At 41.9% G+C, this 23921-nt stretch overlaps 1 protein-coding gene across 7 annotated transcripts in view; it reads left to right on the forward strand.

Annotated features, from left to right (window-relative positions):
- Nucleotides 1-2767: 2767 nt before the first annotated feature.
- The window catches only part of TAMM41 (TAM41 mitochondrial translocator assembly and maintenance homolog), a 176572-nt gene continuing 155418 nt past the window's right edge, over nucleotides 2768-23921 (forward strand). The window contains exons 1-5 of one of the 7 annotated variants that reach the window (XM_037905901.1): nucleotides 2868-3006; nucleotides 3780-3951; nucleotides 4478-4657; nucleotides 11936-12028; nucleotides 20665-20815. In XM_037905901.1, the coding sequence (XP_037761829.1) occupies nucleotides 4484-4657; nucleotides 11936-12028; nucleotides 20665-20815 (418 nt within the window). In that variant the 5' untranslated portion in view covers nucleotides 2868-3006; nucleotides 3780-3951; nucleotides 4478-4483. Of the gene's footprint in view, nucleotides 3007-3779; nucleotides 3952-4477; nucleotides 4658-7746; nucleotides 7880-11935; nucleotides 12029-20664; nucleotides 20816-23921 lie in introns of those variants that run through there. The other 6 variants (XM_027818911.3, XM_037905900.2, XM_037905902.2 and 3 more) reach the window with 6 other exon arrangements.

Consider the following 23921-nt stretch of genomic DNA (forward strand, 5'->3'; position numbering starts at 1 on the left):
AAGCCTCTAAAAGCAAACAAGATGTACTATGAAAACAGGAGAGAAGGAAAGAGACCGAAGAAGAAAAGAGAGAGAAGAAACCACAGCAAAAGATGAAACTAAAGCTGAATAAGTGACGTAAGGAAAAAATGAATGCTCTGTGGACTGAAAAATTAGAAATGTTGTAAACTAACTGATCACGTCCATAGGGAACTTGTAGGTAATTACAAGGGTTTGTATCTCTGTCTGGAGGATTTTGCATTGGCCACTGAAACGGGATTCTGCAAGGGAGTGTCACTTAGTCTGCTTTGGTCTGGTGGGGTGAGAAATATTGAACCAGGGATACCTTTCAGAGCTTACTGGGAGTGGGATGCTAGACGTATGGGTGGGAAGATATTGACCCACAAGCCTTCTTTATCAGTTCTGGTCCTGTGGCTGGTGGAGAGGAAGCAGCTGTGGACCAGACTCATGCGGACTCATTTGGCATTAACACTGCTGTCTTTCGCTTGCCTGGAGCAGACACAAGACCATAGGGAGCGCGCACCAGGGGCGGCAGGTTTGTATAATTTTTGGTGGTGTCCAGAATGGGTCCAAGTCCCGCCTCCCCACCACACACACCTGCCTAAGGCTCTGGGAGGGAGTTTGGGTGTGGGAGGGGTGCGGCCATTGGGAGGGAGTTTGGGTGCTGGGTGCGGGCTCAGGGCTGGGGCAGGGGGTTGGGGTGTAGGAGAGGGTGCAGGGCACAGGCTCTGCAAGGGAGTTTGGAGTGCGGGAGGGGTGAGGAATGCGGGCTCTGGGCTGGGGCAGAGGGTTGGGGTGCAGGAGAGGGTGAGGGGTGCAGTGCTTACCTTGGGTGGCTCCCAGAAGCGACCCGCACCCCCTCTGGCAGCGACTCCTAGGCGGGGGGACTGGGACGTCTCCACGCACTGCTGCCTGCAGGCACCGTCCCCACAGCTCCCATTGGCCGAAATTCCCGGCCAATGAGAGCTGGAGAGTCAGTGCTCAGGGCAGGAGCACCACGCGGAGACTACCACCCTGGGGCTGCAGGGATGTGCCGGCCACTTCCGGGAGTGGTGCGGAGCGAGGGCAGGCAGGAAGCCGACTTAGCCCTGCTGTGCTGCTGGTGGTGGCGGCTGGGGGCCCCAGGGTCCTTTTACATCACCCAGGGGTGGCAGGCCGGGGCAGGAGACACTCCAGGGGAGGCACGCAGGGGCGGGGGAGAGACCAGGCCCCGAACATTGGTGGAGCTGGGCCCCTGTGCCCGGAATATTCCTGGAGCACGGGCACCACGTGCTCATATAACTCACCACCCTGCCTTTGGCCCGCTTGGATAGGATGGGACACTGGGCCATGGTGATGGGTGATTATGCAATAAGAACTTGCACAGTATAAAAAATGAGGAGTACTTGTGGCACCTTAGAGACTAACACATTTATTTGGGCATAAACTTTCATGGGCTAAAACCCACTTCATCAGATGCATGCAGTGGAAAATACAGTAGGAAGATATATATACACAGAGAACATGAAAAAAATGGGTGTTGCCATACCAACTGTAATGAGACTGATCAATTAAGGTGGGCTATTATCAGCGGGAGGAAAAAAAATTTTGTAGTGATAATCAGGATGGCCCATTTCCAACAGTTGACAAGAAGGTGTGAGTAACAGTAGGGGGGAAAATTAGCATGGGGAAATAGTTTTTACTTTGTGTAATGACCCATCCAATCCCAATCTTTATTCAAGCCTAATTTAATGGTGTCCAGTTTGCAAATTAGTTCCAATTCTGCAGTTTCTCACTGGAGTCTGTTTTTGAAGTTTTTTTGTTGAAGAATTGCGACTTTTAGGTCTGAAATTGAGTGACCAGGGAGGTTGAAGTGTTCTCCGAGTGGTTTTTGAATGTTATAACTCTTGACATCTGATTTGTGTCCATTTATTCTCTTGCATAGAGATTGTCCAGTTTGGCCAATGTACATGGCAGAGGGGCATTGCTGGCAAATGATGGCATATATCACATTGGTAGATGTGCAGATGAACGAACCTCTTATGGTGTGGCTGATGTGATCAGGCCCTATGACAGTGTCCCTTGAATAGATATGTGGACAGAGTTGGCAACCGGCTTTGTTGCAAGGATAGGTTCCTGGGTTAGTGGTTCTGTTGTGTGGTTGCTGGTGAGTATTTGCTTCAGGTTGGGGGGCTGTCTGTAGGCAAGGACTGGCCTGTCTCCCAAGATCTGTGAGAGCGATGGGTCATCCTTCAGGATAGGTTGTAGATCCTTGATGATGCGCTGGAGAGGTTTTAGTTGGGGGTTGAAGGTGATGGCTAGTGGTGTTCTGTTACTTTCTTTGCACAGTATAAAAACCAGTAGAAATCTGGAGTTAAGGAGCCCAGGGGCGGGTAAAGGGGAACCTCAGGAAATCTGGATGTGCAGGAGCCCTGGGTGTAGGAAAGGTGTAGGGCCTGTGGGTGGGGAATTGGGAGTGCAGGGGCATGGGAACCGCAGAGGACCTGGATAGGGGGTGCAGCAGGGACCGGGACACTAGGTGTGCATGCGCAGGGGTCGGGGCGGGGAGTGCAGGGACTGCGAGTGGGGATTTGGCGGGCGCAGGGCCCCTCGGTTGGGGAGAGCAGGGACACTGGGTTATGGGGCGAAGGGAAAAACGCACCACAGCGGTCCGGGCGCCACCGGCACCTGCGACCCAGGCCGTAGGTGGGGCGCTGTGGGCCTGGCTGGCCTCCCCAAGCGGCGCCGGCCCCTCTCGCTCCTTTGCGCCGTCGTCTCCTGTCAGCTGCTGGCGGCGAGGCCGGGGCAGGGGCCGGGCTCGCGCCGCGCTCCGCCCAGCCGCCCCCGCACGCAGGGCGCAGGCGCCAGTTGCTGGCGGGCCCCGCGCTCATGGCGCTCCCGGCGCTGCCCGGCTCGGGGGTGCAGTTCCGGAGGATCCTGGCTCACTTCCCCCAGGAGCTCAGCCTGGCCTTCGCCTATGGGTCCGGGGTCTTCCGGCAGGCGGGGACCGCCCCCAGCCAGAGCGTGGTAAGCGGGAATGTGCAGCTGGGGGCCAGGCAGAGCATTTCCCCGGTTACGGGTTATCACCCCCGTCCCCCCGTGCACCGGGAAGGAGCGGGGCATTGGCCGGTTACGGGTTATCACCCCCGTCCCCCCGTGCACCGGGAAGGAGCGGGGCATTGGCCGGTTATGGGTTATCACCTCCCCCAGTGCACCGGGAGGGAGGGGGGCATTCCCGGCCACGGGTTGTTATCGCCTCGCCCCCAGTGCACTCTGGGGGACCAGGCAGGAGCATTGCCCTTAACAGATTAATATCCCTGGAATGCACCCAGAGAGGCAGTTCCCTTAGTCGTCTCTTTTTCCGAGCTGAAAAGTGTGGAAAAAGTGAATCGAGAAGTGTTATTTACCCTTTCCCTACGACACAAAAATCATGGGTCACACAATGAAATTAATAGGCAGCAGGTTTAATACAAACAAGCGGAAGTACTTTTTTACATAGTGAGCAACTAACCTGTGGAACTCATTGCCATGGGGATGTTGTGATGGCCAAAAGTATAACTCTGTTTTAAAAAAATAGATAAATTCATAAAAAATAAGACCTTCAGTGGTTAGTGAACGTGGTCAGGCACACAGTCCCATGCTTGGGGCGACCTTAAATCTCTGACTGCCGGAAGCTTTTATTTTCTTTTAAATTGGCCAAACTCCATGATTTTGTGCATTGACATAGTTTGCCTTTTCACTGGGTTTTATTTTCCAAGCAAACTAAATCAAGTCTCCCTCTTCTTGCTCCTCCCCACAAGATGCAAAGGAAGAAAAATAAGAATTTTACATTTTTAATATTGTTCCCCACAAACATGAAGAAGGGAGGAAGAGCGAATAACTTGGAAGATTTAACAAGTCTGTTCAACTTTGTACCAACTCTGTTCGATCACTGATTCGCTGAGCAGCTCAGACCAGTCCAGAAATGGCAAGGCATGTAGAGAGTCATTCCTCAAGACTTTCAGCGTATCTCAAAATGTTACATATAATAACTAGTTATATAATAACTAAAACTGTTCTTAACTAGTTAGTCTATGTTGTGTTTAGGTAACAAGTCTCCTGGGTTTGGAGTTCCGTTCAAACTGTTATTTCATCACAAATCTTTTGTTGTCAGAAACAACTGATTGCAGGTAAAGTTTGAATTAAAAAAAAAAAAAAAGTCTACTGAGAGTTGGGGTTTGTGTGTAATTTGCCAAGCATTGAGAACTCCAAATGAAAAAAAATTAGGTTAGATTCTCATGCAAAGATTTGTCTTATATAGAAATGTGTTGGACATGACTTAACTGATTTTTTTTCTTTTTTTTTAAGCAAATTATGGATTGGTTATGTTCTGGCTGTGTGTTGCTGTCTGCTACTATCATCGCTGGGCATTATGTGAAGATCAGTAGAATCTTAGAGTGGATATAGCTTGTTTCCTAAACTATATGTAACAGTATCTTTTTTTCTATTTACCTTGTAGCACAATATGCTGGACTTCGTGTTTGCTGTGGATGATTCTGTCACTTGGCATATGATGAACCTGCTAAAGAATAGGAGTCATTATTCTTTCCTAAAACTTTTTGGGCCAAAGCAAATCAGTAATATACAGAGCTGTGGAGCAGGGATTTACTACAATACTTTAGTGCGATGTAATGGTAGGGTAAGTACAATAGGTTGTGACTAATTTCTATAGATCAAATGTTTACATTTAGAATATTGGAATGACTAGCCTAGGGTAGCCTCTGTTCAGGAAATACAAATTGCAGTTTGCATTTATGTTACAGATACTAGCTGATCCTTGACTGATACTTAAGCACTTAAATAAAAGCTTCAGTTCTACATAGCATCTTTAATATTCAGTGTCTCAAGCTGTTTTACAGAGTAATGTGTTAAATCCTGGAAAGAAAACAGGAGACAACATTGTGCTCAATAAAAGCAACAATTAGACTCAGCAGTTAAAGTAAAGCATGTTCACAATAATAGCTGAACTTGTATTCTTTTTCTCAGCGATAATTCTAAACACATTACAGCCTTCAATGTGGGAAGGAGGCAAGTATTGTCACCATTTTACAAATGGGAAAACTGAGATCTAGATTCAGAGATTGGCCAATTCACAGAGCAGAGTGGATTGTTTGTATTTTGATGTCCATGCAAATATAACATAACATAATTGACATCTGTCTTATTTAACATCTGATTCCCTCTCATATTAACACAGGGAGTAATATTTATTCTATCTAGTCATACTCCAACATCTGTGTCCAAACAAGTAGTGTTGATGTGTGTGTGTTTGTGACTTTCCACCTCCTCAGTGCTGTTTCAAGTTGTTCTCAACCTGTGGTAACGACAAGAAAATCAAATTCCATCTCTTCACCAAAAGCAGGAAGTGGAATGAAGGACATAGGAAAAACTACATTTGCAGCCAACTATGACTTTGCTAAGGAATTTCAGGCTTGGGGTACCAGGGTGAGCATGGGATAAGTGACTAGACCAGGGGTGGCCAACCTGAGCCTGAGAAGGAGCCAGAATTTATCAGTATACATTGCCAAAGGGCCACAGTAATATATCAGCAGCCCCCCATCAGCTCCTTCCCCGGCTCCCAGTGTCTCCCACCTACCCGCAGCCCTGCAGATCAGCACCTACCCCTCCCTCCCTGAAAAGCTGTTTTGTGGTGTGCAGGAGGCTCGTGGGTGCAGAGAGGAGCGAGGGCACTGCAGGCTGAGGGGAGAGGGTGGGAAGGGGTGGAGTGGTGGCAGGGCCTGTGACAGAGCCAGGGGTTGAGCAGTGAGCACCTCCTGGCACATTGGAAAGCTGGCACCTGTAGCTCCAGCCCCAGAGTCGGTGCCTATACAAGGTGCCGCATATTAACTTCTGAAGAGCTCTGGAGCCACAGGCTGGCCACCCCTGGACTTAGACGTTCACCAAAAAACCCATCTCACTGATTTGGAGGTAGAGAGAGAGAGACCCTCTAATGTATTTCATGTGTGTAAGGCACTTGGAGAAGGTATGAATTATGGGCCCAATCCTGGTCCTCTTGAAGTAAAGCTTTTTTAACTTGACTTTGAGGGGAGCAGGAGCAGCATCTTTGCTATAAAGACTTCTGTTATAACTCCTACCTATCACTCTTGCTTTTCCCTTCACACCTACACCCTTGTGTGGTGATGACCGCTTTTGGACAGTCTCCATTATGTTCATGTATGGTCTGTTAAGAATGGTTCTGGAGTTGCTTTGTCCCTGTTATTAATCACTGGAATCCTGGGATGTACAGAAATCTGCTGTCTATGTTACATTATTTAGGCTGCTTTACTTTAACTTATGATTGACAGGAAACAAACTCTTCAGAGTGAATCCTTCTAACTATTGAAATTGACCTGCAACTCTGATAGAATTATGTATTGACTACCCCAAATAGCAAAAATTATTTATTAAAATCATAAAAAATGATTATTCTGTACATAATTTGGTCCTAAATTTAACATTTTATTGTTCTGTTTTAAGCCTCCCAAAGTTGCAGAACATAGCTCCTGTTCTGCTGTGACATCCTACCATGCACTCTGATCTATCCCAACTATCATACCATTGAGTGTATGCACTGGTCAATTTTTTTCAAAACTTATGGCACTTAGTAGAAAATAATAACCATTCTATTAAATCCTTAAACAAATCTATCATGCAGAGGTAGGGATCCTGTCACAATTTCCTGTTAAATTCTTTATGTTTTTAGTGTAGTTTCTTTGGAACCCTATGGATTTCACCCTTTCTCTATTAACCTCTATAGAGCTTTTCCATTAAATAATGCCATATAATTAAAAAAAGACACTGACCAAAATGTCAGCTTAATTCTTCATCATGGTTTTCTAGGATTAATGGGGCAATGGAGGAGAATTATAAAATTAATCTGCATTGTATTGAGTTAGCTCTTTAAAACATACATGCAAGATACCCTGACATAAAACACAGACCACGTATAGTAGAATTAAAATATTCAAGCAATAATTGAATTTGAAAAAACTGTTATGAGAAGCAGCTGGAATTACCTTCTCTGATAGATTAGGATTGCATGAACTCAATTCATGCAAAATTGGGTGGTAGAGTTTTTAATTAAATACTTTTAAATCTTGGTGTATAATCTTTTTTACTGTGAAGGCTTCATTTTGTGATGTTACTTCACAGTAAGTAGTCATTGATTAACACTGACTACTATGAAATTCCATTGTAACTGCCCATTACATTTACATTAGTACTGAAAGAGTTCATCATCGTTAACGTCACTGTCGAATATCAAGAGGTTTTCATAATGATTTGCCACTTTGTACAAAATGTTACCAATTAAGTGTATAACTCTTCTAATCACTTAGTACTAAGATCAGTACTGTTTTATCTGTTGATAGAGCTTTTATGAACATAGCTTTTGAACTGAGAGTACATTGAAATTTGAAACTGTTCTAGTTACTTAAAAAACTTGAAAACCTATTGGGATCAAAATATTGCCATGTCACAAGAATATAGCCGTCATCAACAAATCAATATAGCTACAAGAGAATTAAGTATTGACATAATTGTTGTGCGGCCATTTGAATCACAATTTTATTGGCACTAATTTTTATAGTTAACTATTCTTTAATTTATCACTCAGTTTTCTTAAGGGTCAAGTGCTTCTGGACTAGGTTTATTTTGAATATATATATAATTTAGTTTTGCTTCAATGTTATTGAACCTAGAGTTAATTTGTTTTAATTTTGATCCTAGAAAGGACACGTTAACAGCATATTGTCTATCTTCTCAATCCATTTGGTCTAGAAAGGATTGCTGATTTCTGGAGAAAAGGACTTCAGCCAATTTCTGTTTGCCTTTAGAGTTCTAATGGATTTTCCCATTCTAGGTAATGCTGCTACCAGTAGGTTCCCTGGGGAGAGTGTGAATTGAATAGTTTTGAATATAAAGTTTCTCTGGTACACAGTCCAGTCCTGTCACAACTTATTTTCATCTAACCTTCTTGCTTGCTTCCTCTGCTCCCCCAACCTGCAGGAGATGGTAACCTTAAGTAAGTCACTGATCCCTGTACCTCAGTTTCCCTATCTGTAAAATGGGGACAGTCACAAGGATGTTGTGCAGATTAATTGGTTAATGTTCGACAATGCTTTGAGAAAGTAAGGGGCTCCATATTATCTCTTCTGTCTTCCTATATATTGCTCACTCTTTGTGCTATCCATTAATATGTTCTTTTTCAGTGGGATTATCTGCTCTCATGAAGGGGCCTTCCGCTCCCTCCCTTCTCAGTGTATATGTCATCGCTAATATGCTGAAGAGGTTTAATGTTGATGGATGATGGTAGAAATCAAACTGCATCCCTTCATGAGTTGTGGGACATTTAGCCTAAGCCTTCTTTTGAAATGATTGTACCAGCCTCAGTGTTCAGAGCCCAACTTAATAAAAATTGAGTAGTGGTATGTTACTTATTTTTATCCATTTCCCTTCCCCTGAACTTCTGTATCGGGTACCTTGGAATGATGGTAAATTCCTTTGAGGCTTGGAATCCACTTCTTGCACTTTCAGAGTTCAGCAGAGGTCCTTCCGCAGCTCATTCTATAAAAGCCATTCTACTGCCTGCAAGTGTTTAGGAGGTCTTATAGTACCGTGTTGTGTAGGAATTGAAGAATAAGAATGATAGTGACTTTTGGATGTGTAGTAGTTGGTTATGCTAGATAGGCATCATCTAGCTTCTGTGTGAAAACATGCAAAGCAATGAGAAATAAAATAGATTAAAACCTTTTGAAAACTTGAACAAAGTAATTCAGCATGTTAGAAGATAGCAACTTTTACATCCTATTCTTTTATTCCAACATTATTTATATTACAATGGGAGAAGCTGCTTTAACTGTCAAGTTGGCATAAACCTCCGAAGCCCCCAGAGTCTCACTATGAGACTTCCATCAGAGCTATTGAAGTGGGGTTAGCACTGACGTGAATCTTCATAAAATTTGCTGGGGGTAAACAAGAGGCTTTTATTCTTAGATTATAAAGCCAGAAGGGACCACTGTCATAATCTAGTCTGACCTCCTGTATATCAGGCCATAAGACTTTCCTGAATTAATTCCTGTTTGAGTTAGAGCATGTCTTTTAGAAAAACATGCATTATTGATTTAAAAATGGCCAGTGATGGAGAATTCACCACAACCCTTGGTAAATTGTTCTAATGGTCATTTACCCTTACTGTTAAAAATTTGCACTTTGTTTCCAGTCTAAATTTTATGTCTGTGTGAGAGGGTTGCTTTTTATTGACTATTTGTAGTTAAGAACATTGGGGTATTTGTAGCTGGCAGCCAACCAATCTATGAGTTTAAGCAGCAGAGGCCTGTAGTCTTGATCTGAAGAACCAGCATATCCAGTCTTGGTTCTGCCTGTTTATGCTGTGTTAAGATAGCATCAAATCCCATTAGAAGTCTCATTTTGAATTCCTCTTTTAACTGTGAAAAGGATAAATCATCAGGCTTTCACCATTCTAGGTGTCCTTGCAACTGAAATGTTTACTGAAAACTTTGTTTAAAATGAGTAAGGGCCTTTAGAGAGCAGTATCAAAATTTGTTCTCTTCACGTGTTTTCAGGTGTTTGATATTTCTTTGAATCCTTTTATCTGCTTGGTAAAATCACATCTTCAGTGTTGTGGCAAGGAAGCAGGTTTTCCTCCCTGCACTCCATCTCCTATCCAGCAGGTTTAGCATGAACAGTGCAGCTTGCATCATCCCCCTGGGCTTGGTGTATCACCATCCTTCCAGGTGCTCTTTGTTGGGTAGTGGGACTCTGTCCCTACTTGTGCCATTGCCTGTCAGGAACACCTTGGTCATAGTAAAGCTTACAATGCCTATATATCTTAACATTTATTTCCTTGCTTGGGTTGTATAAATGTGGCAGGTATTGAAATGTCAGTGTTGTCGCTTGGCAATCTTAATGATTGGGTTTTTTTTTTTAATTAAGTGTTTTGTTTCTGGAATATACAAATATCTGTATTTATATGTAACAGCCTCACTTAATATTTGGTAGATTTGTGACAGTGACATTTTCAGCTGGGTTACCCATTTTAACAATAGAGGATACTTTGCATTTGGTAGAATCCTTCAAAACGAAATAAATCATGGGACTAGTGTATGGGAACCCTAAATTGCAGGTTGTCATAAATATAAAGGGAAGGGTAATTACCTTTAAAATCCCTCCTGGCCAGAGGAAAAATCCTTTCACCTGTAAAGGGTTAAGAAGCTAAAGGTAACCTCGCTGGCACCTGACCAAAATGACCAATGAGGAGACAAGATACATTCAAAAGCTGGGAGGAGGGAGAAGAACAAAGGGTCTGTGTGATGCTTTTGCCGGGGACAGAACAGGAATGGAGTCTTAAAACTTAGTAAGTAATCTAGCTAGATATGTGTTAGATTATGATTTCTTTAAATGGCTGAGAAAATAGCTGTGCTGAATAGAATGACTATTCCTGTCTGTGTGTCTTTTTTGTAACTTAAGGTTTTGCCTAGAGGGATTCTCTGTTTTGAATCTAATTACCATGTAGGTATTTACCATCCTGATTTTACAGAGGTGATTCTTTTTTACTTCTATTAAAAATCTTCTTGTAAGAAAACTGAATGCTTTTTCATTGTTCTAAGATCCAAGGGTTTGGGTCTGTGGTCACCTATGCAAATTGGTGAGGATTTTTACCAAACCTTCCCCAGGAAGAGGGGTGCAAGGGTTGGGAGGATTTTGGGGGGGAAAGACGTTTCCAAACAACGTTTTCTCAGGAACCCAGATAAAGTTTGGTGGTGGCAGTGGCAAAGGGTAAAATAGTTTGTACCTTGGGGAAGTTTTAACCTAAGCTGGTAAAAGTAAGCTTAGGGGGTTTTCATGCAGGTCCCCATATCTGTACCCTAGAGTTCAGAGTGGGGAAGGAACCTTGACACAGGTGCATACAGCAATAAATAGGACTTGATTGGTTTTATTTCTTGCTGCTATTACTTGAATAGCAGCTTCCATTGAAGAATCTCAAAGTTCTTTAGAAACACTAATAAATTATGACCCCTTCTTTGAAGTGAACATCATTCTCATATTACGAAGGTGGGCACGGAGCTCACATTTCCTGACTCCCTGTCTTATGTTGTAACCACATGGCTGTGTTTCCTTCTCTAAGTACTGTCCTAAGGAAAAAGCAGCTGGCTAAAAATGAAAGCATAAATGCAAGACTTAAAATAAATCAGTTGGATCAAATTCTTATTAGAGGATTTTGATCATTATCAGAGGAATTACTGATGAAATAAAAGGCACTTTGTAATAATCCATTTATTTGCATTGCAGTAGCAACTAGAGAGATCCTTCGGGGATTGGGGCCTCGTTGTGCTAGGTACTGTACATACATGTAATGAAAGAATCAAGTGAGTTATTTGCAGAATCACAGAATAAATGGACTGTTTTTAAGTATGATTGAGCAATGTATCTCAACCATGATTTGAAGTGACCATCTGAGTGAGAGAGAGTAGTGTGATGTCCATGCCCATTCAGTGCATTGTCTGGAGGGTCAATAAAGGTCTTTTTGTGTTTTGGTTAGGATCCAATGGAAAGAAAACTTCATACATTTTAGATGCCTTGCAAGGTAGAGTTCTACAACGGTTGCCAACGCTGGTTGAATGTGTTCCTGAAGGTTTCATCACATGACAATAGTTAATTAAAGGTTAATCTTTAATTCCTGGAGACTCCAGGACAGTCCTGTGGGGTTGGCAACTGTTAGTGTGATATTTTTATTTAGTTCTCTGACCAGTAAACCGTTAATATTTGTGTTTATATTTTACTTAAGAGATTTACATTTCTGTGAATTAATGACTTTTTTTTTTAACCAGACTTTTTTACCTGATGCAGCCAATGTGTAACAAACAATTGTGTGAGACCCTCTATTTTGTTTTTTCAGATGATAAAATATGGCGTAATTGGCACTGATGCGCTGATTGACGATCTGCTTCACTGGAAAAAACTCTATGTTGCTGGACGTCTGCAAAAGCCGGTAACTATCTTATTCAGTTCAGCTGGCTTGTGTTTTGAAACACAGAAACTACTGAGGTGGAAGATGATCAAATGCTGCAAAAAGTAGTGTTGATGATTTCAGTTGGTCAGGCTCTTTGAGCCAGTACTGAGCAAATGTTCCTGCAAGGAACCAATTCCATTAGAAGCCCAGTCTTTTGATAGGGAGTAAAAGAGAGTATTCAGTGTCCCATATCATTTCACCTAAAAACTAGGGATATTAACCTGAGTCTCTTGGCCAGAATACATTTTGAGTAACTGGATTCTATTTATATATAATCCCTCTGCCACTAGGTATTCCTAATCTGAACTGTTATGTAGGATTTGTGCTGTTAAATAGCTGCCACATTCCTACCCAGGGACTGATCCATTTCAGGAGTAGCTGAAATTATTAGTTTAGTTCAAAAAATGTTAAGCACTTTGATATCTTTCAGGATGAAAGCTGCTTTGTTGTACAGGTATTTTCTAGTTAACTGTCTTATTATAATACCTTCGTTTAATGGTACAAACTGATGCATAAGAGATGCTTGGATAGTCTGTCTTCAGGTCAGTGTCATGAAAAGTTTGATACACACTTTTAAATGACTGTATGTGTCAAATGTTCTTTCAGACCTCTAGATGGCAGGAGATATAAGTTAACTTGGAGAAAACTTGTAATAAAATATAGGGAGCTGATTATAATAATACAAAAATCAGTTTTAAGCAAGCAATTAAAAAGGAAGTATTTCAGCTCAGTTGCTGAATTCTTCCTCTCCGTTTTGCTTAAATTACTGAAGTGAGGTAAGGAGTCTTCCATGTAATATGCTGGAATATATAGATAAACATAGTCTGAATCTTCAGACACATAGTACATTGAAAAAAATCTGAAAGATCTCTGAATTTCCAAATAACTTCAACGATTAAAAAAAAAATTATTTTCATTTTTACTTATTTTTGCTACAGCTTTTGAGATATTCCGCCTTTCTATCATGTGCAAGCCTCACTTTCTGCATCCCTTCTTGACTTCAGTGGGAGTTGTACGCTCATAATGGAAGGCAGAGTTGTATTAATTTAGATGGAATGTAGATACCGAAGAGTCAAAGGTGTTAGCATGACCCTGTCACTGTCCAACATTAAACAGTTTAAAATAAGGTTTGGGGTTTAATATACAGTGACCTCAGCCTGCTAAGTATCATGGCAAACACAACATTAAACATCCTTTTAAACATTTTTTATTGAAGATAATGAAAGAAAAACTGTTCAAATATTTGAAATATAAAATATGAAGTAAGGCTTTCATTTTAACAACATCTCTTGTTCCCTTTTCCTTTAGCAGAATTTTTGGAAAGAAACCCCCGTTTTTTGACAGTCCTTTTAGGTAATATTAAAAATAGCGTTAACTGTTATTTTTGGGGAAAAGAGAAGAAGGTAGTTGAGATGGGCTAGAGCTGCTGCCGTTATACTATTTTCTGGAAGACAAAATAAGACATGCACACAAGAGGGGAGAGAAAAGAACAGCGAAGATGAAAAATGCAGCCTTTGCCTCTGCCTCTGGTGTTGATTCTCATTTCCTGCGTCACTGCTGGAAAAACACTGGCACAGTACATGGTCTTATCAGCCACTTGGTGACTTGGCAAACTTGCACCAACATTGTGCTGTTTAGGGCATTGCTTTTAGCTGCCTCCTTCTGGTCACAGGTGTATAGCAGTGTTGCAAAATATGCAGTCTTGACTGTCTTAGCCAGACTCTTATTAAACAGAGGGCAAATGAAGAGAAATAAGAAAGAGCTAAACTTAAAGTGGGGAAGGAAAACACATATGGGGGTGTAGGGATTGTGACAGCCTCACATCCTGGGTAGTGGTTGGGGTTCAGCTGGAGCCAGTAGAGCTGGAGCTGGTCAGCTGGGTCCTCTCTTGGCCTGGTCGATTCAGGACACGTCTTAGGATCAGGATGACGAAGGCACAATATTGTCACACTGAATCCTGGGATCCTAGGAGATGGTGGAGGTGGCAGTCATGATAATGAAGGTCATTCCTTCCCCTTCTTTCAGTCAGCCATTGTTGCGGTAGCCAGTTTTCCCCCCCCAAGTCTCTTTTTGAGGACCCCAAGTGGGAATGATGGGCGGAATAGTCCATCCCCTCATTATTTTGTCCACCAGTTAGGCCTAATTTCTGACACATGAATTTTGATTCACTGATTTCCAGTCTCACACTTCTCTGGTTTCCCAGGCATCATGATAACACAGTCCTTGAGTTATATCAGTAGGCCCTTTTGAACTAATTCAGTCTTCTTGTCTCCCTTTCGTACCTTTTCCCATCACCATTTGTTGTTATAGGCTATTGTGGCATTTTGGAACTTTCACTTTTTTACAGTTGAACTTGCAATTAGGATAAATTCCACACTCCCCCACACCTCCCCCCCATCATCACAATGGAGTTAGACACTTGATGTTTAGGACTGTCCATGAGAAATAGCCTTTCAAGCATATGTGCTTGATAGGGGGAAGAAATTATTGGTTTGAGTCCTTCCCATTAAGCTAATGGGAGTTCTGGCTGAGTAAGGACTGCAGGGTTTGCTCTTTTGCTCAAGTTTGAGCTATATTCATTAAAGCCTCAAACCATCTTTCCTTTTCATACCCATCCATGTCTAGAACTAAAATCTGCAAGACTTTGCTACTTAATAGGAATGAGGAGTTTTATACAATGTTACTTAGAGAAGTTCTGAGCAAAAACCTTTGTTCCGATTCTTTGTAGGCTTCACATTTTAGGTTGTTCTTGTTGGTCACAGTTTCACTTCTGCTGTTGAACTTCTGATACAAACTTTTTAAAACAACTGTAGTGAAATTTCGTTTTGTCTGTAAGCATGGATAATAAGGATGCTATTTTTACTTCTAAATTTGTTGGTGATACAGTAACCTGGATTGTTTATATTACAAGACAGCACTGGTTGCAAAGTAGTGTGTCAAAAGCAAGTTCTCTGGATACAAGGCTGGTGGCGTATTAATTGTGACTTAAACTATTTATATGGACTTCCCCATCCCCTCTCTTGTAGAGGGGCAAATCTTACAAAAGAATAACATGTTTCTAGTGTTGTGCTGTAAGGAGGTTGCCTGTACTGATTCAGAACTACCCAACCTTTTCACAAGTACACCTCTGTGCTCAGAAGCATTTGCTGTGGCTTGAACCTTTTTTGGCTTGACTCTTGCTACAAGTATTTTTTTCTTAAAAATAAGTTGCCTCGACTGAATATTCTTACTGTAGTGTTAATGATATCCATTAAGTTCAAATAAGGACATCTCTAATAGGGTACAAATGGCTATTTAGAAATGCTGACTCTCTTTCCCAGGCCTCTTTGGCTGTGTCTCAAGAGTCTATTGACTTTTCACTCTGAACACAACATATAGTGTTGTTTAGCCAACTTCCTATTTAGCCGTATGTTGAAGAAACAGATAAACACAATACTAGCTTCTTCATAACTGGCTTGTTTTCTTCAAGTAATTATGCTAGATTTTAAAAAAAAATAAAAAATTCCAGTACTACCTAACCAGATAATGTTACTTAGAACAAGTGGCATTTCAGTGAATTTTCTGAGATGAATAAAAGCTTCATTAAGTATCATTCTGACATTGGTCATTTTCATGTTACATGTGTGTGTATATATATTGCAGTGTCATTGTGTGTATATATAGAGAAAACTTACAGTAACAACCAAGCACAACTCATACATGTAACAATCAAAGCAGCATGCATTTCTACAGAAACGGTTGATCTTTCTAATATTAGCTTCATGTTCGTAATGGTGTTTATCATGCCCTTTCCGTTTGAAGTGTTTTTTTTTTTCTTTTTGTTTATTTCCTTATTAGTCTTCCCTTGCATTAGGTCTTGAACAGCTTGCAAAAGCAACTTAGAGGCATGTGATATTAGGCTGATAGTTCTGTATTCTTTATAATCCTTAGCATTGTTCTTTTTGAATATTAGGCTACACAGTGAGGTTGTAAAGTCTTCTGGCAATTCACCTGTCTCAGACATACTCTTCATTACCTCTGACAGGGCTTTCAAGCCTTCATTCTCTATGCTGTTTAACAATTCAGCCGTTATTCCATCGCAACCTGGTCCTTTTCTATTTGGAAGTCTCTTTATTGCTGCCATGACGTCTTCATCTATTATTAGCAGGTTTACTTGATTAATCTGTGGTTGAGGATCTTTATTAGACCTCAAAAGAGGAATGAGACAAGATTGTGTAATGTCACCAGCTTTATTCAGCATTTATACTGAGTGTTCAATTAATTGAAGGAACAGAAGAAGGTATTAAGGTGTATGGAAAATGAGTGAATAACATTCACTATGTGCTGTTGGCTGATTCAGAAGAAGGTCTGATGAGGCAAAGAATATGGTGTAGAGTTGAATGTGGACAAGACAAAAGCTGTGGCAAAGTGCAACGATCCTAGGAAAACATGTAAGATTCCAGTGAACAGTGCACAGCAGGTGAGAAATTATTGCTGCTTAGGATGCGTCATTACAGAAGATGGAAGTTCAGATACCGAAGTCAGCACCAGAATAGCGAGAGCAAAAGGGACATAAATCTGAAGACTAAATTCTGATCCTAAAAACTTGTATTTGGTGTATGGTAAATCATGATTGTGAAACACAAACACTGAAACAATAGATAATACAGGAAGCATCATTCTTCAAATTATGGTGGTGTAGAAGGTTCTAAAAATATTATGGATAGACTGTGAAACCAACGAAAAAGCATTGGGATGACTGGAACTCAACAAACACTGGATCTTATGACAAAGATATGATTTGTAGGGCACATTTTAAGGGGTTTAGTGGGAGATTTGTCTATAGGCACTGGAAAGGCAGGTTGATGGCAGAACCCAAGGCAGAAAAAGACCTTGGATGTACAATGTGATATCCTGGGTGGGGTATATCAAAAGGACTATTCATCCACAAAGAAATTGGCAGAGGATCATACAGAATGGGCTGCCATGGTTGCACAACTCCAGTGATGGAGACATTACATAAGAAGAATAAATAATTCTAGGGCCATCCACTGAACGAGGAGAAAACAAAACATTGAATAGCTATTCATTAAGTGAGCACTGTCCATTCTGTGCCATGAATGAGGCAGGGGTCCTGTGGGAAAAATATCCACATCATGGCATACATGGAAGGGAGCCAAATTTCAGGTTGCACTATCAACCTTAATTTTGCATTTCCTCACTTTCGAGCACTTGACTTTGCAACCTTGATGGTTTGTTAACATGGTCTTTTGTGTGCAGTAGACCTAATTTTCAGGCCCCTAGAATCCTGGAAGGTAAAAGGATAACCTAACATGTATTTATATACTGTGGAACCTAGGAGCCCTAGACCAGTGGTGGGCAACCTGCGGCTTGTGGGCCACGCGCGGCCTATCCGGGTAATCTGCTGGCGGACCGTGAGACAGTTTGTTTATGTTGGCTGTCCACAGGCATGGCCGCCTGCAGCTCCCAGTGGCTGCAGTTCACTGCAGCTCCCAGTGGCTGCAGTGGCTGGGGAGCTGCGACCAGCATGTCCCTGCAGCCCGCGCCACTTCCCATAGGTCCCATTGGCCAGGAACGGTGAACCGCAGCTACTGGGAGCCGCAGGTTGCCCACCACTGCCCTAGACTATCCCTCAATTAACCTCTCAATGAATCTGCTTTCTTCACATGAAAGATTCAGACTAGGTCACCTGAAATTCTTTAACTTTGTCTCTAAACTTATATATGAGATGCTCATGTGAATCAGTCTCATTCTCTGCCCATTAATTAAAGTTCTGGTGATTTTTTTGTGAGTAGTTTCTTTGCACAGCCCAGACCAATATTCCAATCCCTTTTTAAAGATTTTGAAGTTCCATGCATTGATGAGCAAAGTATATATTTCTGAGTTGGTCAGTGTGAGTTTCCAAAGTGCTTGATCAAAAATCCCTAACATTAGGGCATTGCCAATAAGTCAGTTTGTCACCTTGACTAGCCCATGTTGTTGTTTGGTGGATCACATTTGAATAAGTCTGCAGGTGTTCAGAAAATTTGTTCTATGGTTTTAAATGTTTTCAGCTTCATTTTAGGCTCACCAGTAACTCTTCCAGTGTAGTCTAACACTTCATCATTGTCTTCTCAGATCAATTTTAATGCTAGGAAAAAATACAGTAGTTTGTGGGAGAAGAATAATACCCTAAAATATTTGCTTGTAAAGCCAATATCTCTAAAGTATTAAGCACGGTAAATAAAAAACATTTGTCTTAAACGTCTGTGAACCAGTTTACCCTCAAAACAATTGTCTAGATTTTACATCACACTTCAAATGCAGGGGAAAATTAAAAAAAAAAAAAAGCATATGTTGTCACATTTGCCATAGTGTATTGGGACTTCGTTCTGATTTCAGCCCTGTTTTAAGTGGAGTTTCAGCCGTAATCTGTTTGTCAGGCCTTTCTTTGTCCACATCCTAACTACATAAGGCATTAAATATTTTAACTAGATGATTCCTTTGTTAATTTCATTTACAGAATCCGATTTTGGGTGTTTTTTCATTCTTTCTTTTCCATTCTTAAATCATATGGAAGTTCCATTAGGAACAGGTGATTAAGGTGGAGGAGGCCTTGTATTTCTTTGTACTCTATTTGGGGAAGGATGTTCAAAGGATAGCACAATGCCTGTGTTTGCAAAAATGCACAATACACCAGTCACACCTCCTAACTCCACTTTTCTTTAAACAAACCAGAGTTATGGCAAATAATCACACAGATGCTTAGCTGCTAAATTGTACGCTCCAATGACAGGTTTTTGTGGACACAAGGTGGGATTTGCAAAAGCGCCTGAGTAACTTGGGCACACAAGCCCATTAACTTTCAGTGGGACTTGTACCCATAGTCACCCCTTGCGAATATGCATGTAGCTTTGCAGGAGCACTCACACTTGTTAAAAAATCTGTTTCTTATAAGCAAAGCAATTCAGCGTTGCCTAACAGAAACAACAGGAGCATTTAGAAACCACAGTAAGAAAATTTATTCTCCTGTAGCCCAAAGTAGCTTTGTTGACATAAGGTTCTGTATTAAGATTTGTTTTATCCTGGTAACAACCAGCCTCCTATGTCCCAATACATGCATTTTCTATTCAGGGTGTTAGGGTCTATAGTTAAGTCAAATCATTTGAAATAACACTGCTTTGCCTTGGAAGAGCAAACTTCTCTCAGAGGTGTATAGACGTACTCGACTACCGTGTTTCACACTGCTTGCATGTGTGACTCTCCATTAATCTCTATCTGATGATCACTATCTAGTGAACACCCGCTAAATCGATGGCGGAGCGCTCTCTGGTCGCCCCTGGTACTCCAGCTCTCTAAGAAGAGTAAGGGAAGTCGATTGGAGAGCATCTCCTGTCGACTCAGCGCAGTGAAGACACAGGGTAAGTCGACCGAAGTTATTCCCGTAGCTGGAGTAGCGTAACTTTGGTCAACTTACCCCAGTAGTGAAGACCAGCCCTAAGAGGAGAACTAATTTGTGTGAGGGTCTACTTCGTGGATTTCCTAACCCGTCATATGGTAGATGACCAAAGAAACCACAAGGGTGCCTGTTAAGGATAAAGGGAGAATGAGTTTCCTGATTACCAGGGAGAGAGCCCCACTCTTATCACGTTATTCACTCCTTCCTTCTCTCTCACACTAGTCTAGTAGGTTTTCTGTCACTTCTTGTTTCCTCACCAGATGTGTCTTTTTAACACTCACTCAGAATTGTTATTTTGATTAACCCCAGGATTTGATTCTAAAAGAGGGGAAGGCAAAGAGCTCTGTAGAAACAGGAGAAGAGCTAATAGCTTCCAGTCATTGCTGTCTTGTGACTATACGGTATTAGTACTGCAAAGGCAACGTTTACATAGAAAATGGACACTCTCTAGGTCAGAGGTGGGCAAACTGGGGCCCGCGGGCCACATCCGGCTTACCGGTCAATCCTGCCTGGCCCTTGAGCTCCCGGCCGGGTAGGCTAGTCTCCGCTGCCCCCCTCACCCCCCCGCTGTCTCCCCTCTCCTGCAGCTATGCTCCTGCGTAGGCAGCACGGCTTGTGCCCGCCTACCTCCCAGGCTTTCAAATAAGCCTGTCCTGCCGCTCTGAGTGGCAAGGTAAGGGGGCAGGGGGAGGGAGGGGTTGGGTAAGGGGCAGCAGGTCCCAGGGGGTGGTTGGATGGGGTGGAGGTTCAGTGGGGAGGCGGTCTGGAGACAGGGCGGGGGGGGGGGTTGGATAGGGGGTGGGGTCCTGGGGGGCAGTTAGGGACGGGGGTCCCGGGAGCGGGTGGTCAGGGGATGGGGGGGTTGGATGGGTCGGGGGTTCTGAGTGGGGCACTGGGGGTGGGAAGTGCGAGGGGTCAGACAAGGGCCAGGCTGTTTGCGGGGGCACAGCCTTCCCTACCCAGCCCTCAATACCGTTTTGCAACCCCGATGTGGCCCTTGGGCCAAAAAGTTTGCCCACCCCTGCTCTAGGGTTAATTAATTACGTCATAATGATGTTAATGGTTTTAAATAAATGTAGTTTATTTTTACACACTGGATTGAGTAATAATTATTGGTCTATCTTCAATGGTATTTTCCTGATGAAATCTTGCTCCCAAATATTTTGATTTTTTTCAGGTGAAAATACTGACACAGAATGAAAATGGCAAGCTGCAGGCTGCCCTACTTAGCAATCTGAAGAGTGCAGTCACAGCAGCCTTTCTCATGTTGCCAGAAAGTTTCTCTGAAGAAGACCTCTATATGCAGATTGCAGGACTTTCCTACTCTGGTTAGTATATGTATTTAAAGTTTCTCTTGAGAAAAAAGTCTTTGTTTGGTAAGATGTCATACTTTGTAGTTTGAGTTGTAATACTGCATAAATAATACCACAAATAATAGGAAGTCTAATATATGGTAAGCTCTAGTATAGAAGTGGCTCAGTGAGTCTGTGACTATTCATACATTTGTTGAGCTAAGGAAGGATGTGTAAGGTCTGATCCTGCATTTGAATGCAGTGTGAGTTTTTCTATCAATTTCAACTGGAACAAGGTTCCACCATACTGCATTGTGCCTACAATATTTCATGCTCCAGTAACTTCATGAGAGTTTGGTTCCAAAGGAGATATTGGGATGCCCTTCAGGTAAGGCTGAGCGATAGTTGCTGTGTTTCAGGAGACCTTGAAAACACACTTGAGAATTTAGTTTGTGCCTGAAGATAATAAGGGGATGAGCTTGTTCTTATGTTATTATGTGCTACCTCAGCAAACTTTAGATTTTAATATTTCAAAGGCCTGAAAATACACGTGGTGTCCTCCGCTGTGTAAGGTCTATCTAGTCAGTATTCTGACAGATGCTAAAGAGATTTATTGTTTGTCAAATATTATGTTTTGTGATCAAATTCTTCAGCATCTTATTTTTTATCAACAGCTTTTTCTAAAGATGTAGTTGCCATTTTAATTATGGAGATCCTATTCAAGTTTGCAGTTATCGGTTTTTAAAACAATCCATCCTCATGTAATTCTATATTCCCTCTTGCAATCCTCTATTCCATTCTTCCAAAATATTAGAAAAGAGTTTATTCATAAGAGAAGTTTTCATTTAAAAGACTTCAAAGCACTCCACAAGTTATATATGAATCACTTCATCCACCACTGAAATGCAGCACCCTCTGGGGTGAAAAGTATTACGCATTGAACCATCATGAAGTGAAAAAAGGATACTGTATCTAAGTGAAGTGGTAAAGGGTGTTTTAGCTAGGCACGCTTACTAGTGGGTTACATAATCACCCCAGCTGGAATCTGATGGAGTCTTCTCTGAAAAGTGCTGTGGGATTTGCAATGACCACAGGCGGTCAGGATAATTCTTGACTATCGTAAGTAATGATACAGTTAATACAAAAGTAGGAGATCATTTATTTGACTAAAAAATGTTGGAGCTGGCTTTACTGCCTGAATAAAATTGAAGTGGTAAAATTTCAATTTTGGGATGTTTGAGAAATTAGGTGAATGTTGATGAGGTGGGAAGGGATAACTCAGTGGTTTGAGCATTGGCCTGCTAAACCCAGGGTTGTGAGTTCAATCCTTGAGGGGGCCATTTGGGATCTGGGGCAAAAATTGGGGATTGGTCCCCCTTTGAGTAGGGGGTTGGACTAGATGACCTCCTGAGGTCCCTTCCAACCCTGGTATTCTATGATTCTATTATTTGCTTTGTTGCTGTTGTATTAAATCTTGACTATTTTCACAATCCCAGTAAATGAAACTTGTTTTATATATTGCCTGCTCAATCCCTTTGAGACAACCAGTATCTTACATGGTACGTTTGACACTGATTCTTTGTATTTCTTTACCTAATAAAGTTGTTCATGAGCTTTATGGAGTTACTTTTTAAACTATTGAGACACACTGCATCTTGGGCAGACAGTGATTATAAGTTCTGCTGTGCTTGGCATGATGGAGCTTTGTTTTGCTCTCAGCTAGAGCTGTTTGGACTATTTCTTTGGAGGCTGTGGGAGAACAGGCTAAGGAGTGCATAGTATCCATTAAACTAAATCATAAAACTAAATTGCTGCCTTGAGATATTCAGCTCTTGAGTGTGGGGAAACAAAAATTGATTCAAGATTTTGTTGCTGTTCACATAATACTATTAGCTGTGCAGTAATTCAAATTAGAGTGAGCTCTGTCTCCTGGATGGTTGTTTTGGAGACTGAGTGCAGTATCTAGCATGATGAGGTTGTTTCCGTTTGGACCCTCTAGGCCAGAGGTTCTTAACCAGGGTACGTGTACCCCTGAGGGTACACAGAGGTCTTCCAGGGGGTACATGAACTCATCTAGATATCTGCCTAATTTTACAACAGGCTACGTAAAAAGCACTAGCAAAGTCATTACAAACTAAAACTTCATACAGACAATGACTTGTTTATACTGCTTATTATACTATACACTGAAATTTAAGTATAATATTTATATTCTATTATATAGTAAAAATAAGAAAGTAAGCAATTTTTCAGTAATGGTGTGCTGTGACACTTTTTTTGTATTTTTATGTCTGATTTTATAAGCAAGTAGTTTTTAAGTGAGGTGAAACTTGAAGGTACACAAGGTAAATCAGACTCCTGAAGGGGTACAGAAAAGTAGTCCAGAAAGGTTGAGAGCCCCTGCTCTAGGCACTTCCAGATTACAAGTAATGTCAGTTTTGCAGGAGAAAAAACTAAGTGGTGTGTAGTGCTTAACAGAAGAATCTTACCAGTGAAAAAGAGCAGTGGGGTTAGGGGGCAGGGCAAATGTTTGATCAGAGTGGGTGAGCATATATATTAGTGGTTATGATCACAAAGGCATGAAATGTTGCCTAAGGGAAGAAAATTACCATGTCTAAGATATACTTAGTAGTGTCTTCATTTCTGAGAGGAGGATAGAAGAGAAAAATGGTAGCTGAAAGATGAAGCAGTGTGCAGGGTTGGGAGTGGGAGCAAGAGGGGTGGGGTGCGAGGGTCAGAGGGCGCACACGGCCAGAGGGCATGTGGCGCAGCAGGGCCTTCCAAGAGAGAAGCCCAGAACTTTGCACCTCAGGGATGTAGCAGGAGAAAATTTTATCCTCCTATAAATGGAGGAGGGGAAGGACAAGAGACAGGACGGATGTGATGATTAGAAGCATCAGCAAGCAGGGGAAGGAGCTGCAGAGCTAGCCAAGTGGGTCTGCTATGCATTGAAACCCATTGATTGGATTAGGAACTACATGGACTGACTATCCAGTATGTATTGAAAAAGGAAATTGGGGGGGGTGATGGAAATGAGTAAAAGTGTAAATTACAGATACTAAAATACAGATATTCAGTCCTTTGTTGTGTTAACATACGTTACAAAGCATTTCATTCCTAGAGAAATGTGACCCTAGTCATG

Source organism: Chelonia mydas, chromosome 7, assembly GCF_015237465.2.
Source record: "Chelonia mydas isolate rCheMyd1 chromosome 7, rCheMyd1.pri.v2, whole genome shotgun sequence".
Taxonomy (NCBI): Eukaryota; Metazoa; Chordata; order Testudines; family Cheloniidae; genus Chelonia; species Chelonia mydas.